Genomic DNA, 15,262 nt, shown 5'->3' on the forward strand with positions numbered 1-15,262 from the left:
ACAGAAGAAAAAAATCACAATTTTGGTTTACTAGCACAAAGCATCAAGAAAAGATTTTCACACTAAAATGAGTTATTATTCTTAAGGGAAAAATTTATCTGTAGAATAATCATATGGAGATACCTTGAGCAAAGGAATAAAGGTAAATAAAAGAGACTGGTTGTAAATGGATATCAAAATTTTTTGTATATATCATACTAACTTGGAGCTCTCTCTTCCATAGACAGAAACACAGAGGTAGGTCAAAATGGAGTTTTGAATGCACCTGAACCTTTTTCAAGATCGGTTCCAAATATATAACTTAAGATAGGTATTTACAACACTTCTGTTAAACTACTAGTTTATAACATGTGGTTTTTCTTAATAATTTTGACATTTAGCTATTACAGGATAAAAAGAATTTGTGGTAAGTATGTTAAGGTTCATTATTTTTATTACCATTTATACAGTTATAAAAATGAGTAAAATGTCCATTTTTAAAGGGGTATAACATGACTAAATATCTCAGAAAAGTATAGGTGAAATGCAAGGTAATATATAAAAAATGTTCAACCTCATTTTAATAAAAATATATACACTTAAATAACAGGGTAATTTTAAAAATAAATTTGTAAGAAATTTATTTTTAAAATGTGTAAGTCTCAATGCTGTTTGCTTCATGTATTATAAAAAGAGAACTTTCAAGTTTTATCTCTACCATTATATATTGGCTTAACATTTTAGAAGAAAAATTGATCATAAAAGAGACAACCAAAAATATAATAAGAAAATTGATAAGTTAAAGATTATTATACTGTTGTTTATTTAACAAAAATTAAAAAGCATTCTAGTGCTCACAAACAAAAAAAAAACTAAGTATATTATGGTACATCTATGCCATCTCACTCATATTAACCTATGTAATAAAATTACCAAACAAATATGGAAATATGAGTAACTAGGGGGGGAAATCTATCAACTTAGAAAGGTTTATATTTTTTAGTGTCAAAAGTGGTAATATTGCCGAGTATGTAGTCCTAGGCTATTACTTGAATGTTCCTAAAAGAAAACATAAAAAAAGGAGAAAAATAAATTTAAAAAAGGAAAAGAAGGAAAACTGCTGATGCAAGGCCTAAATAAGTTAGAGAAAAATGCCTCTGAGGCAAGTTTATTGTACTTCTCAACTAGCAATCTAACTAAACGGTACTGTCTGCAAACAGTGAGAGACAGTTCGCTCATAGGTGTACCCAAGTATGTGCATGTTGAAAGATCAGCATGCATTTACATATCCATCAATATGCAGATACATCTGCCCATCAGCCAATGTGTCTAATAATTTCACAGATACATTTAAAATTATAAAGATATTTTATAGCCTCAAGCCTATTAGCTAAAATGTATAATATTTCTTGAGCCCTTAATAAACAAGTAAAAGAAAACCAATAAATATAATGTATAAGGTATACCATGTTATGGCCTACAGAATCACCAAATAGAGATACATGTCTTTAAGGATAAAGACTTTTCAATTAATGCTAAAAAGTGGTCAGTTTACAATATTTAATTCAAAGGCAAAATGATAAGGATTCAAACCGTGGATGTATATAAACAAATTAATTGAAACTGATGAATAAAAGTAATTTCTCTCTGATTCACGATTATAAATAGTTTTGCTATTTAATATCTAAAAGTACTTGTTTTTTTATTAGAGATACTATTCTTAATCTTCACATCCATGAACTCTTTCCTTAAATATTTTCCTTCTATAACATGCGTATTAATTTTAGCTGTGTAGTTAGGTGTTAAATAAAGTAAATAATAATTAGGTGAAATTCATGACCAAACACCAACAATGATAGCATTATTCCCATACAGAGTATGGAAAAGTAGGTTTTTAGTTGCTTGTATGGAAAATAATACAATAATTAATAAATAACACAAGAATAAACTCTGTTTCACATACTCACAACCGTAACCCTACTTTCACACTCCCCTGTTTAGTATTGAATAAACACAGCAAGTTTTATGAAGTTTTAACCTTTTTTACCTATAGCATATCTAAAGCTGCACAACACTTTATGTAAAACATGGAGAAATCTGAGAATATCTCTGTCTATGGTCACTTATTTCAAATTAAACATTATTCAGTTACTATCTGGATGAAACAATACTATCTCTTCCAAAAGGAAATTAACTTTGACACGCTGTCTCTATTCCTCTGTTATTTTCTGACTTTTCATTTATCTGGAAACCTACATGCAAGGGAGCAAACACTCTCTCACAAATTTAAGTCAGTAGTTACCAAATAAAAATCGTGTGTATATGTGTTAATATATAACTTTTCATTGGAACACAAGTTATTGAATATGTTGTTGCTACTAATAATCCCTATGGCTTTGTGCCTGTCATTAACTTCAGGCTATCAGAATTTTATGAGCACAAACCAATAATAATCATATTTCCATTTTGCTTTTTATCCACACCTCATTGCCTGACATTGATTTGCATAAGCAATTTCCACTCTGATAATTGGAACCAAACATCTTGTTGTAGGTTACCTTATGGAAAAGAGCAGTTAAATATTAATCAAGAGAAATCGTTCTTTATTCAACCATGTTTAGATGATATTGAATTACCCTAATTGGTTGAGTAGAAAGGTGACTCATTTTCTGACATGGATTTCAGGCTTTGAGTTTATATCAAGCTTAACAATGATCTTTCTTCATAATTTCAATTCCCTGGAGTTGAATCATAACAACATGAAAAATGATACCGCTAAACTCAAGTCATTAAGACAATAGTGTTTCCTTTGAAAAGAAAAAGCAATAGTACTTGCACTAATTATTTTTAATGGCCACTGAGCCAATCAATATTATCTGAGGATTTCATATAGTTTTATTCTTCTATTTCCAGAAAAATATGAGAAAAAATGTAACTAGGTAGATTAAAACAAGTAAAAATGAAATAAGAATGATCAAAGTCATGTACAAAATTCTATCTAAAAGAATCATTACATGAATCACTTACTTTAAAAATAAGCCTATAATACTTAGGTAATGAGGATTTGAGCTATTGGAACTTAATGTCCAGAAACATAGATGACTGGAACAGATAGACAGATCTCAGATAGACACATTAACCAAAGAACGTATATGCATATATGCATAGCCCATGGACACAGACAATAGTGTGGTGAAGGCCTGGGGTGGGATAGGGGCTTGGTGGAGGTAAGGCATAAGGGGAGGCAAATGGGGGACATCTGTAATAATATGAACAATAAAAAATAAATTTAAAAGAAGATCCTAATTTATGGATTATATGCATAAGCATTGCTACATATAGGTGAAATGTAATGTTTATGCACTTAAACAATAACATCTCTGGGATATGAAAAATGTAAGAATTGCTGAAAGATGCTTTGGAATGGACAGTTTTATTAAAGGAAGAATTCAGGGGAAACATTTATTCATTGGAGCAAGAGAGATTTCAGGGAGATGTGTAAAATAACCCAGAACTTCTAGAGACAGAAAAAAATAAGGATGGCAAAATTACAGTATATTTCTATTTTAGAAACCATATAGAAAATGAAAGTCAACAACAACATTGGGCATTAAAGACTGTCCAAGTGGGAAAGAGGATAGAAATGCAGTTCCACTGCATGTACTCCATCCCAGTGTCCTGCCAGTAAGGAATCTGTTTCTGCTGGTGATATGATAAGAAAATCATATTTGAACCATGTATTATTAAACAGATGTGAAGCCCCCCAAGGAATCTTGCCAGCTTTTTTTTTTTTACAGGATGACCTGGGAAGAAATTTGGAAATATTTATGCCACAGACAAATATGAGGTGATAAAGGTAAGAATGACATTGTGCATAAAAAGGGTGATTTGAGCCTGTATACAGAGGGAGTTACTGCTGACCTGCCTACTGCATTTCATGCCGACTCTTCCTACAGGTAATGTGTCATGCATTTGTTTTGTTTTTAGTCATCTTTACTCACTGGAATCATTGCTAGGAGAAAATCTTGGATTAGAAAAATACATAAGCTTACTCTCCAGATGTCTTATGTATAGTTGGTCTTAAATTATAAGCAACTTAAGCAAATTGCTGCTTAGATTTTTCTCCCTACATTTGCCATATCCCAGGAGGATCTGACCACCTGGAGGTGAGAAAGATAGAACCAACAGTTGTGATTATGAAAACCAAATCTTTGACAGTCTTACATTTATTTTTTAAAAGTTATTTACAATAGTAAGTTCCTTATCTTTTCTTCTTTGGGTCCTCATTTTAAAAGAGAAATAACTTTAGAAAATTGAAAATCTGACATATTACTGGTACTGACACTACTTAATCAACTCACTTATTCAAAGAGGAAACTGGGGATTACAGAAGACAGGTAACTGAGCTGTAGTTAGAAAAGAAGTGAATTATGGTCACTGATTGTTTGATTTTCTTAATTTTTCCCATTATAAATTCTTATAAAACTACTGAAATCAGTTGAAAACATCTACTGTAGCTATTTTTATGGTGAGAACTCCAAAGAATTCTATGGCTTTATTAGATCTTTTACGTGAAACTTAGGACATTGATTGAGAAGTATTGCTTAGTCTTAATACAAATATCAAGAAAGAGAGAAAGGCATTAATACATTTTAAATCTCCATATGTTAATATGACAACCTACAAAAATAATACAACACAATTTAATCAATAGAATGAGGAAATTGATAGATTAAGTGTGTCAGATTGCCTGTTAGCAATTCATCACCATTCCTACCGTGTTCTACGGTCTTGTGCATTGTATGCCTTGAAAGCACTATTTACTGGAATCCTTTGAGAGTTCAGTCCAAGTTTAAATTCTGCATGAAAAGCATACATAAGAGCTATGGAAAGCATGAAAGAAGGAGTCATCGTTGCTCAGGTAAAAAAGAACAGGCATGTTGGCTTTGGCAGAGGCCAAGGTAAGCTACTCCCTAGCAATGGCATCCAGATAGGCAGCTGAGGATATGGACATCAATTGCCTGTGATACTTAAATTTCTTGATTTTCTGAAGTTTACCAGTGGCTTTCCTGATTTTTATTCTTCTATTCCTCCCAACAGTTTTACAAAAATCACATACTCTGTTAGATACCTTTCTGCTTGATGTACTTAGCATGGTTTTGGTTTGTCTACTGTGTTACATACCAGAAGTGGTATATTCCAGGAAACAAACCCTCCAAGATGAAAATCTACAATTGTTTCCTTGTCTTGATTAGGTTTAAATGAGGTAAAAGCATTGACAATGGGTAATAAAATCCTGGCAATCCATGGTTTTCAAGGCCTAGACAGATTCTTAAATTATTATAGTTGCCTAAATTGAAAAATTGGCTTTGGGAAAAACAAATGACTATTTCAATATAACAACACAGGAGAATAGAGAATTAAAAAATCTGCAACAAGAATAGTTATTTCTGACTAGACTGGAGAGATTACAAAAAAAACACAGTAATCTCAGTGCTGCAGGTATTGGTAGGGAATCAGAGATGGTCTCTAACTATGCTGAAAGATGTTGTGAATCCTTTAGCCTTAGAATCAATATAACTGAAGAGCAAACTAAGGTTGAAATTCTGAGTGGTAACATCAGAACTCCAGCAAACTTTATGGCTTTACTAGGTCTCTTATGTGAAAATTAGGACATTGATTGAGAAAGTGTGGGACACGAAGTAGAATGGAAATCTTTAAAGTCTAAATTCCACTGTTTCCCTTGCCTTCAAAAACAGCTCTTGTCTCTGAAAAAGTCAGTTGCTCTTATTTAAGTCCCCTGTAATGACATCATCAAGGACGAAGCCGGTTCTCCTCCAGACCAACCTCTAACCACCCCAATGTAGTCAGACCCATAAACAGAATCAGTTTCAGCAGATTTCAGGCACACAAGTAGAAATCCTGACCTTAGTAAGGACAATAGACATGCGGAAAATCACTGAGAAACTTCAAAAAGTAAGTTCTCAAAAAATGTCATTGAAAATAACTATAGTTTAATAACAAACATGTAAATTACCCAGAGCAAAATATGAAAGTGTAACAAAATATAAAGTGTCACAAAATAGAAAAAGTAACTAAAAAGCAAAGGAAATATAAGTTGTTTCTTAATACTGGCAAAAGAAACATATTACCAGCAAAAATTCTCAGTAACAATAAATGCTGATTTGGTTGGACTAGATATAGTGCTATAGTTGACCATTAAAATAATGTGGGGGTTAGGGACACCAACTCCCTCAGAGTCAAAATCCATGTGTAACCTTTGACTCCCCCAAAACTTAGTCATCCCTCAATAACTATGAGGGTGGTTCCAGGACTCCCATGGATAGCAAAATCTGTGGATGCTCAAGCCCATTATATATCATAGATCAATGCATACAGTCAATGCTCCACATCTGTGGACTGCCAACCATGGATCAAAATGGTACAGGTATTTTTTAAATATGTATATAAAAGGGACTCCCACATTTCAAACCCCTGTTGTTCAAGGGTCAAATATATATATATATATATATACACATAGATATATAGATAGATATATAGATAGATAGATAGATAGATAGATATAGGTAGATATAGATAGATATACCCATATAGTTTTAATATTCAGATGATTAACTTATGATTCAAGAACAGGGAATCACTCAGATTTGCACATCTAAGTTACAAATTTTTCAATCAAATTAAAATACTTTCCATAATTAAAGTATCAAATCTAAATTATCTAACTAGTAAAATGTATCAAATAAATCTTAAATTCAGAGAATCTAAAAGGTGGGAAAATATTAAAGAGTATTTTGTCCAACTCTTACACTTTGTAACTATAAAGTCAGAGACCAATGGTTTGAATTACTTGTAGAAAACCTGCATTAATTAGAAACAGAAATTAGAGTTACTTGTCCCTACTCATTCCATTGCCTCTTGCCACCCAAAATATGCCTGTTATTATTTTGGGAAATGAATTATTTAGATAGTAGATATGTGCAGTTTACAAAAAATGTAAACATTTCTATGTTTTAAAAACATATTATTTACAAGTGGCATACAAAATCAAGGTTCCAAGCTTGGTAGGTTCTACACCTCACTTCCAATTTAAACATCAAAACAGAAGCTAATTAATTTACTAATGGTAGCCAGGATAAAACTTTTATGTATGTATACACTATTTAAAAAATATTTTGAGGTAATTTATTTTTAAAAAACTCCACAAGACTGAACGATTTAAGCATCAGACAAAATTCAAGAAGCAAGGGGAATTAGACAAAAATGTATCAAGAAGACCAGACTAAAGAAAATTGTGGTTATTCAGTATAAAACTGTTTTTTAGACTTACTAATAGCTGACCCAATGGATTATGTGGCTATTAGGAGCAAAACATTTTTCAAAAAGTCTCTGAGTCCCTTCCTACTGAGAAATATATGTGTGATCTGAAAATTAAAATATATTTTCCAATACAAAATATTACAAAAGTTAGAAAAATATAGTTCAATCTATACTCAGATACTTTGGAGATTAAATATGAGCATGTGAACTGACCTAAAAAGCTACTACTTCTGTATATTATTTTTATTATATTTAATATATAAAATATTACATTTATTATTTATTATTTATATGTATTATGCAGGATGTCCCCAAAAATGTATACACACTTTGAATGATTATGAAGTCAGTGTTTATTAACATACAGTTCATTTTCAAAATTAAGTGAGTTATCAGCTATTAGAGTGTATATCCATTTTAGGGATACCCTATATATTTATTATTTATCATAAATAATTTTTCTGTGTTTGCATTAGTAAAAAAATTTTGCCTTGTTCCCAAAAGAGCATTAGTCAAAAGCATACAAAACTTGTAAGATAACAAAAAGTTTAGGAAAAAAAACACACCATTATTATTGTTCCTGTGTGAAGTATGAGGGCTAAGGACCAAGTACAGAGAAGAAAGAAGAAGACAAAGAAGAGGAAGAAGAAGGAGGAGGACAAGAAGGACAAGGATACATAATAATAAGGGGGAGGAAAGAAGGAGGAAGAAAGAAAAATATATAATAAGGCATAATATTTGGAATTGCTTACACTTGTAAATCTAACCTGAGTCTGTTTGCAAATATAAACTTCCATTTGTCAACACAGAAACAGCCATGTTAATGTAAAGACAATTAATAGATTTTCCAGCAGAGGTAAGCACTGACAATCCAGATTAGCTCTTTCAACAAGACTATAAAACCAAGACTCCCTAGAGACTTGTGGATGGGAAATATATTAATATCAACTCTGTGACCACTCAGTACCATGACATAAAGTGTCTGTTCAGGAGGTCATTTCCAAAATGTATCCCATACATCTTCATGCACAAGAGATGATAATTTATCACCTAGACATAGGGATCCACTGTAAACTAATCCAACTGCTGATGATACACTAAATCAGCTTGAGTGATGAGTATAAATAAAGCTGCGAGGAAGTACTGAAGGATACAGATCCATCTGATCAATGAGATGTCACAAGGCGAATGAAATGCAATGTTGACAAGCATAGAGTCCCTCCATTGAAAATTAACCAAATCAAGTATCAGAGCATAAAGGTACACATTAACACAAGCTTCAAATGGAAGTTTAATATATGGGAGTCAGAGGGCAAATAGTCTGTTTCAGATAAAACTGAACAGCCTGGGTCACTAGGATTGGGTGAATTAAAAATTGATGTATTTTGCATACCATAGAAAGCAAGACAGGATAAAGAAAAATGCTGCAAGACAATAATCCTTGCCAAATAATATAACTATAGTTATTCAATCTACCAAAGAAATTCATACACACAGATGAGGAGAAACAATAAAAATTGTATACAGAAAGTGATTTCACATCAACTTGCTACCAGGAAATCCAATTTGATTTATGTTGCCTTGAGAAAGCTTAGATATTTTCTGGAACCGCCATGCTACAACTTCAATGGGGAGAAACAAAAGAGTGGGGATAAGGAAGGACATCTGTCCAGAAAGTTTACATTCATGGAGGGCACTCCTTGAGAAAAAGGATTTTCTAACTATGTGATTAGAATAGAGACTTTAGCACCCGGTCAGTAGCTTCAATGGAACTCAGCTATTCTAAAGGTGCCCCTAATAGAAAGAGCTGATTAAAGTAAATTTCAACCTCTGCTGGAGCAAATCTGTAAAAATATTTTCTAAGGAAAATTAGTCTTCAAGAAATGTATATTTTTTTCTTTGTTGTATAAAGTATATGTAGCTTTGTCATAACTTGTTTAACTCTTGCCTTGTATTTTTCTTTTTTAGTTTATTTTGGGTAAAGATAGAATTAGACTACTAAAATATGACCTGATCCCACATGTAGTTTATTTAAATTTCAAAATGAAAAGCTTACTAAGAACAGATAAGATTGATTGCTCTCTCTGTCTTGGCATAATTGTATTTCAGGTGAACATCAATTTACTTTAAAGGACACTTCTAAGTAGCAGAATGCATCATAAATAATTCATCAATCACAGCTGCTAGGAACATGATTTACTTCAATAGAAGCAATGGAATAAAAGTTACATTTTTCTATGTTTGTGTTTGCTTTTAAGAGTTAAGAATCTTTCTTTTCTAAGAATCCACTGTTAGATTCTGTATTTCATAGTCCAAATGCAGTAAGATAAAACTGTTTATTTTCCCCCTTTATTTAAAATATTGTATTTTCTAATTTAAAGACATTTAAATAACTTTGGAACAAATAGCAATCTACACATGTCAACAATAAAATAACATAAAAGGCACATATTTGAAAAATGAAATTGATTTTCTCAAATACATATTTTGTAAGGCTAACATAGTTTGTTTTCACTGTATATAAAATTTTAAATGGAAGAAAAAGGAAGCAGACTCAAAAATCTTTTGTAGATTATTTAGGATCTGATATATTTGAAAAGTACTTCAATTTTAAAATGTGTAGTAAAGAGATTCTAAATGGTATAACAGTTTGAGTTTTATCGGTTGGTATAGTGAGTATCTTACCTCTTTCATTTGTCATATGGGAAGATACTGCTTACCTTACTCATTCTAAAGGTTTTCATCAAATTCAGCAATTTTGTATTGGCAATTTTTCAAGCTGTGAGAAAACTTTAAAATAAATATGAGGACAGGAAAAAGATAAGAGAAAATAGGAAGCATTTTACTTACTTGCAAACCCCTCTGAAATACTGAATGGCCCATAAAATTTGCCAGCATTCTAATTAAAGCAGCACCCTGCGGGAAAAGAGTATTTAAAAAAAAAGAAAAGAAAAGAATTTCAACCAAGTAACATTATTCTAAAAGTATCCTATATTAAACAAATATAGTTTGACTCACTCATGCTACTTTATTCTTAACAATAGTTAAGAAACAAGAAAATCATGAATACAGTATTCCTCTTATTGGTAACAATTGCATTTTTTGCTTTGTGAATCAAAGACCAATGACTTCAAAATAGAAATCTTCTGGACAGAATATCTCAGGGCAATAATAAGCTGTAATTCAGGAGTAATAAAAATTTTATTAAGCACAATGTATGACAGAGTTAATAAAACATGATTCTTTGGTACTTACAAGTTCATAATCCAGTAAGGGAGAATGTCCATGTTAATAAATAATCATATTAAACTATAGCATTCAAGTAACATAGCTACTTACTCACTCTAACCCTGGCTCAAGCAAGAATAGTTTAGCTATAGAAGTAGAGAGCAGAAATACCAAGCAATCAGATTGTTTGGTTTCAACTCCTGGCTCTGACACCTACTTGCCATATTAACTCAGGAAAAAAAAATATTTAACCTCTATGTTCCTCACTTTTCTCACTTGTAAAGTGTAGGCAATAACAGTCCCAAGTTAATATGGCTGTTCTGAGCTTAAATGAAGTAATATCTGTAAGGCAATTAAAATATGGTTTTAAAAAAATTTAACAATATGAGAGTTAGCTATCAGTATTTTATAAAATTAATTATTCTTATTTCCTGTCCATTTCTTTTAGAGGCTGGCTGTAGCCATATATCCATATGCAAGTAAAATATGTCATCACTATAAATATTTAGAGTAATAGAGGAAAATACTAATTTAAGAATCTTCTTCACCTTGAGAACAATTATTATAATATTATAGAACAAAATCAGTGCAAAAAGGTAGACATGTAATCAATATGAAACATTCCAAATAATGATGGTTAAGCCTGGATGACCACAAATTTGTTTGCAAAATATAAATAAGCTTTCAAGAAAGTATTTCAATCTGCACAAAATTGTTCTTAACTATGGCATGGTGGATTATAAGCAGCAAAGGTTTAAATATAAAAAAAGCCTGGTTTTAGAGGGAAAATCCTTTTATGACTTACTAGAGGCCCAGTGCACAAAAATTTGTGCACTTGGGGGGGTTCCTCAGCCCAGCCTATGCCCTCTTGCAGTCTGGGACCCCTTGGAGGATGTCCACCTGCTGACTTAGGCCCGCTCCCTGGGGGATTGGGCCCACGCTGGTAGTCAGACATCCCTCTGGCAGCCCGGCAGCCCTTGGGGGATGTCCTTACCAGCAGGGAGCAGACCTAAGCTACAGTTGGACATCCTTAGTGCTGCTGAGGAGGCAGGAGAGGCTCCCACCACCACCGCTATGCTGACAGCCATCAGCCTGGCTTGTGGCTGAGCAGAGCTTCCACTGTGGGAGTGCACTGACCACCAGGGGACAGCTCCTGCATTGAGCATCTGCCCCCTGGTGGTCAGTGTGTGTCATAGTGGCCAGTCATTCCCAGTTGTTCTGCTGTTAGGGTCAATTTGCATATTACCCTTTTACTACATAGGATAGTGGCCTGGTCCACAGGTGGGGGTCGGCTGGTTTGCCCTCAAGGATGTCCCAGATCAGGGTGGGGGTCCCGCTTGGGTGCCTGGCCAGCCTGGAAGAGGGGCTGATGGCTGGTTGCAGCTGGTCACACCCCCTTCAGGGTGGGGGTCCCGACTGGGGTGCCTGGCCAGCCTGGGTGAGGGGCTGATGGCTGTTTGCAGGCTAGTCACATCCCCTTCAGGGTAGGGGTCCCCACTGGGGTGCCTGGCCAGCCTGGGTGAGGGGCTGAGGGCCGTTTTCAGGCTGGCCAAGCCCCCCAGTGATGGAAGCTCCCAGCCTTTCCTTTTTTCTTTTTTTCTTTTTTTTCTTTTTTTATTCTGGGGTCTATTTATCTTCTATAATTGAAACTTTGTTGCCTTAAGTGGAGCTCAGAGCCGGCCATGGCAGGCGGGAAGCTTGGCTTCCTCCATCACTGGGGCAACCAAGCCTCCTGCTTGCTCCAGCTCCGTGGCTGACGGTCCCCATTTTGGTTGGGTTAATTTGCATATAGTCGCTCTGATTAGCTGGTGGTCGTGGCTTAAGGCATTGCAAAGGTATGATCATGTTTGTCTTTTATTAGTGTAGATACATCGAATGCATAGACATTACAAATTCACTCTCCAGTAACTCATTCTTACCAGGTGTCTCATTTTTTATAAGAGCATCGGATCAACCATATATAGACTCATCTGTCTAGGCATTTCCATTGTTACTAAAAGTGTTTTCTAGAATTCTGGGATTTTAATGCAATACAATACTCAGGCACCATGCATCATCATTAAAGAAATATTATAAAATTTTTCAGTCATCACCAAAATTGCTCCCAAAATTAATATTCACAACTCAACAAAAGATAAGCTGGCCAAGCCATAGAGTTCCGTGCCTCTTCTGATATATGTTTCTCCCATATCTTGTACTCTTTGCTCTTTCTCTTGCTTCTTCCTATCTTCTGAGTACTTGCATAGGTCCCTAAGATATAAGCATCTATCATTCAGTCTGGGGACCAAATCAGAATTCCCTTTAGAACTTATCAGCCCTGCCTCTAGAATTTCCTTCACAAGCTCCCCAGTGTAATATATACCCACCCCAACAGGGAACAATCAATTCTACTGCAAAACCACTTGAGGAGTGAGACTTTGGCACTCAAGCAGTCATCTCAAACTTTCCTTCAGAACAGAACAGCCATCTTCAGATGATTTAGATATTTCCCTCCAGGTAATGATGACTTGGTCTCTTGTCGAGCTATAAAAACTATCAATTTAGTATGGGTTAATGGCAACAGAATCCTTTCTAATCATAAAGAATATACCCGTTTTCCTGTCTCGGTTCAGCTGGAGCAGAGTGCTAACAGGAAATAAAACCTAGAAATATATTCAACATATAAAAGCTATATATCGCTGAACCCTCTATTATTATTATCCTGTGTAATTTAATTACTTTTTAAAAATATGCTTGTGTTGCCCACTTGAACATTTTTAATTCTCCAGAGTATTTGCACTCTTCTGTATTTAACTGGCCTTTTCTTTCCAAAGCTACATTTTAAAAATTCTTATTTCATAACACTTCATAGACAGATGGGCTCTCCAACTGTCATCTTGTAGCCAACATGCATGGCACCAACTATGTGTGGCTTACAACAAGGATCACACCTCTTAACGCAGGATAACTCATTGCAAATATTAAATACCCCTCCCCCTCCCACACACACACTGAATCCCAAACATTTTTCACCAAGTATATATTATTTACAATGGTAACATACTCACTTATGATTCAAAATCCCAGCCCCAATCAAACAAACTGGGTACCAGGCAGCCTGAATAGCTTTATGAGAATAAGAAGGTGATTTCTACAAGATTTCTATAATTTTGAGACTTGCTCAAGAAAACCCATCATTATATTTACTACACCAAGATTCAGGGAGATATCAGGATGGAAACTACTACCTTGATCTTTAAGGTTTCATAAAGAATATTCCACAAAAGTATAAACCCATAGATCAGCAATTTCTCTATTTGGGATATCTTTTTCATATAAGTTCTTAGCTAAAATTTATTTCATTTTACATTGTAATCACTTTCATTTGTGTCAGTCTCAAAGACAGTAAACAGCTGCAGAGAAAAGACTGTGCCCTATGACTTGGCACTCCCATTCCCTATGCCAGGCCCTTAACGTAATAACTGCAGGAGAGAGAAAGAGAAATTAGTTGCACGCATGGCAATTACTTTGTATTCTTAAGACTACTCAGCCGGGATATAGAGTTTATTACTTTATTGGTGTACCTTAGTGATAAATAATCACTTTTGAAGAGAGGGAGATTGCAACTAATGTATTCCTTGAACAGACGCTTATTGAGTGAGGCAGTGTGCTCAGGATCCTGTAGAATATAAATAGGTATGCCACAGTCCCTGTCCTCCAGGAACTCAAAACCTCGCAAGTGAAATGAGAAGACACAACACAGTATGAGATGAATTGCAAAAAAAAGAAAAATATTTGAGCGCATTTCAGAAAAGGGTAAGTTTATTATATCTGGAGGGATGCATGTCAAAGAAGATCTAAAGATGGGACATTCCTGCTGGACCTTGGAGACTGGGTGGGATTCCATAAGCAAAGGTAAGCAGGGTGCATTTGCATGGCATGGCAGGAATGGTCTTTGCAGAGTCGTGGGGATATGAAAATGAAAAGCACAAGAAGACTTGGTCTGTGTGACTCACTAGAGACCCATTGGAAAAAAAAAACAGTTCCTGGAATACAGTAGGTTCTCAATAAATACTGAGGCACAGTAATGTAGGAAAGGTAGTCCCAAGATTTTATGAGTTGCAAAGAGTGGAACTAGGTTTTTACTCCAGAGAGAAGGTAATAAAGAGTCAAAAATAATATGGAAATGCACAGAAAAACATAAGTCCTAGATAAGATTATTAATGATGTACCTGCTTCACTCATTAAGCAACTACTGCATGCCATATTTACATTATTGTAAAAAACAAACAAACATGCCGAAACCGGTTTGGCTCAGTGGATAGAGCGTCAGCCTGTGGACTGAAAGGTCCCGGGTTCAATTCCGGTCAAGGGCATGTACCTGGGTTGCGGGCACATCCCCAGTGGGAGATGTGCAGGAGGCAGCTGATTGATGTTTCTCTCTCATCGATGTTTCTAACTCTCTATCTCTCTCCCTTCCTCTCTGTAAGAAATCAATAAAATATATTAAAAAAAAACACAAAAAAAACACCATACTATTTTTATTTGTCAGATCAGAAAATTGAGGCTTAAATAATTGGGTAACTTACCCAAATTAACACAGATAGCAAGTTATAGAGCCAGGATTAGAATTCTACTAATATCTAACTCCAAAACCAGTAATCTTAATGAATTTGGATTATTTTTTTGTGACCCCAAGTCAAAATAGTTACATGATACTCTCCTTAAACATAAC

The 15,262-nt window shown here is 34.4% G+C and overlaps 1 protein-coding gene across 1 annotated transcript in view; it reads right to left on the reverse strand.

The window, feature by feature from the left end:
* TRHDE (thyrotropin releasing hormone degrading enzyme) overlaps positions 1–15,262 on the reverse strand; it is a 389,314-nt gene that overhangs the window by 113,730 nt on the left and 260,322 nt on the right. Inside the window, exon 7 of the mRNA XM_070409715.1 lies at positions 10,171–10,236. Coding sequence (XP_070265816.1) covers positions 10,171–10,236 — 66 coding nt within the window. The remainder of the gene's footprint in view (positions 1–10,170; positions 10,237–15,262) is intronic.

This window comes from Myotis yumanensis, unplaced genomic scaffold (assembly GCF_028538775.1).
Source record: "Myotis yumanensis isolate MYYU_CA2020_CCGP unplaced genomic scaffold, mMyoYum1.0.hap1 SCAF_3, whole genome shotgun sequence".
In the NCBI taxonomy this organism is placed as follows: domain Eukaryota; kingdom Metazoa; phylum Chordata; class Mammalia; order Chiroptera; family Vespertilionidae; genus Myotis; species Myotis yumanensis.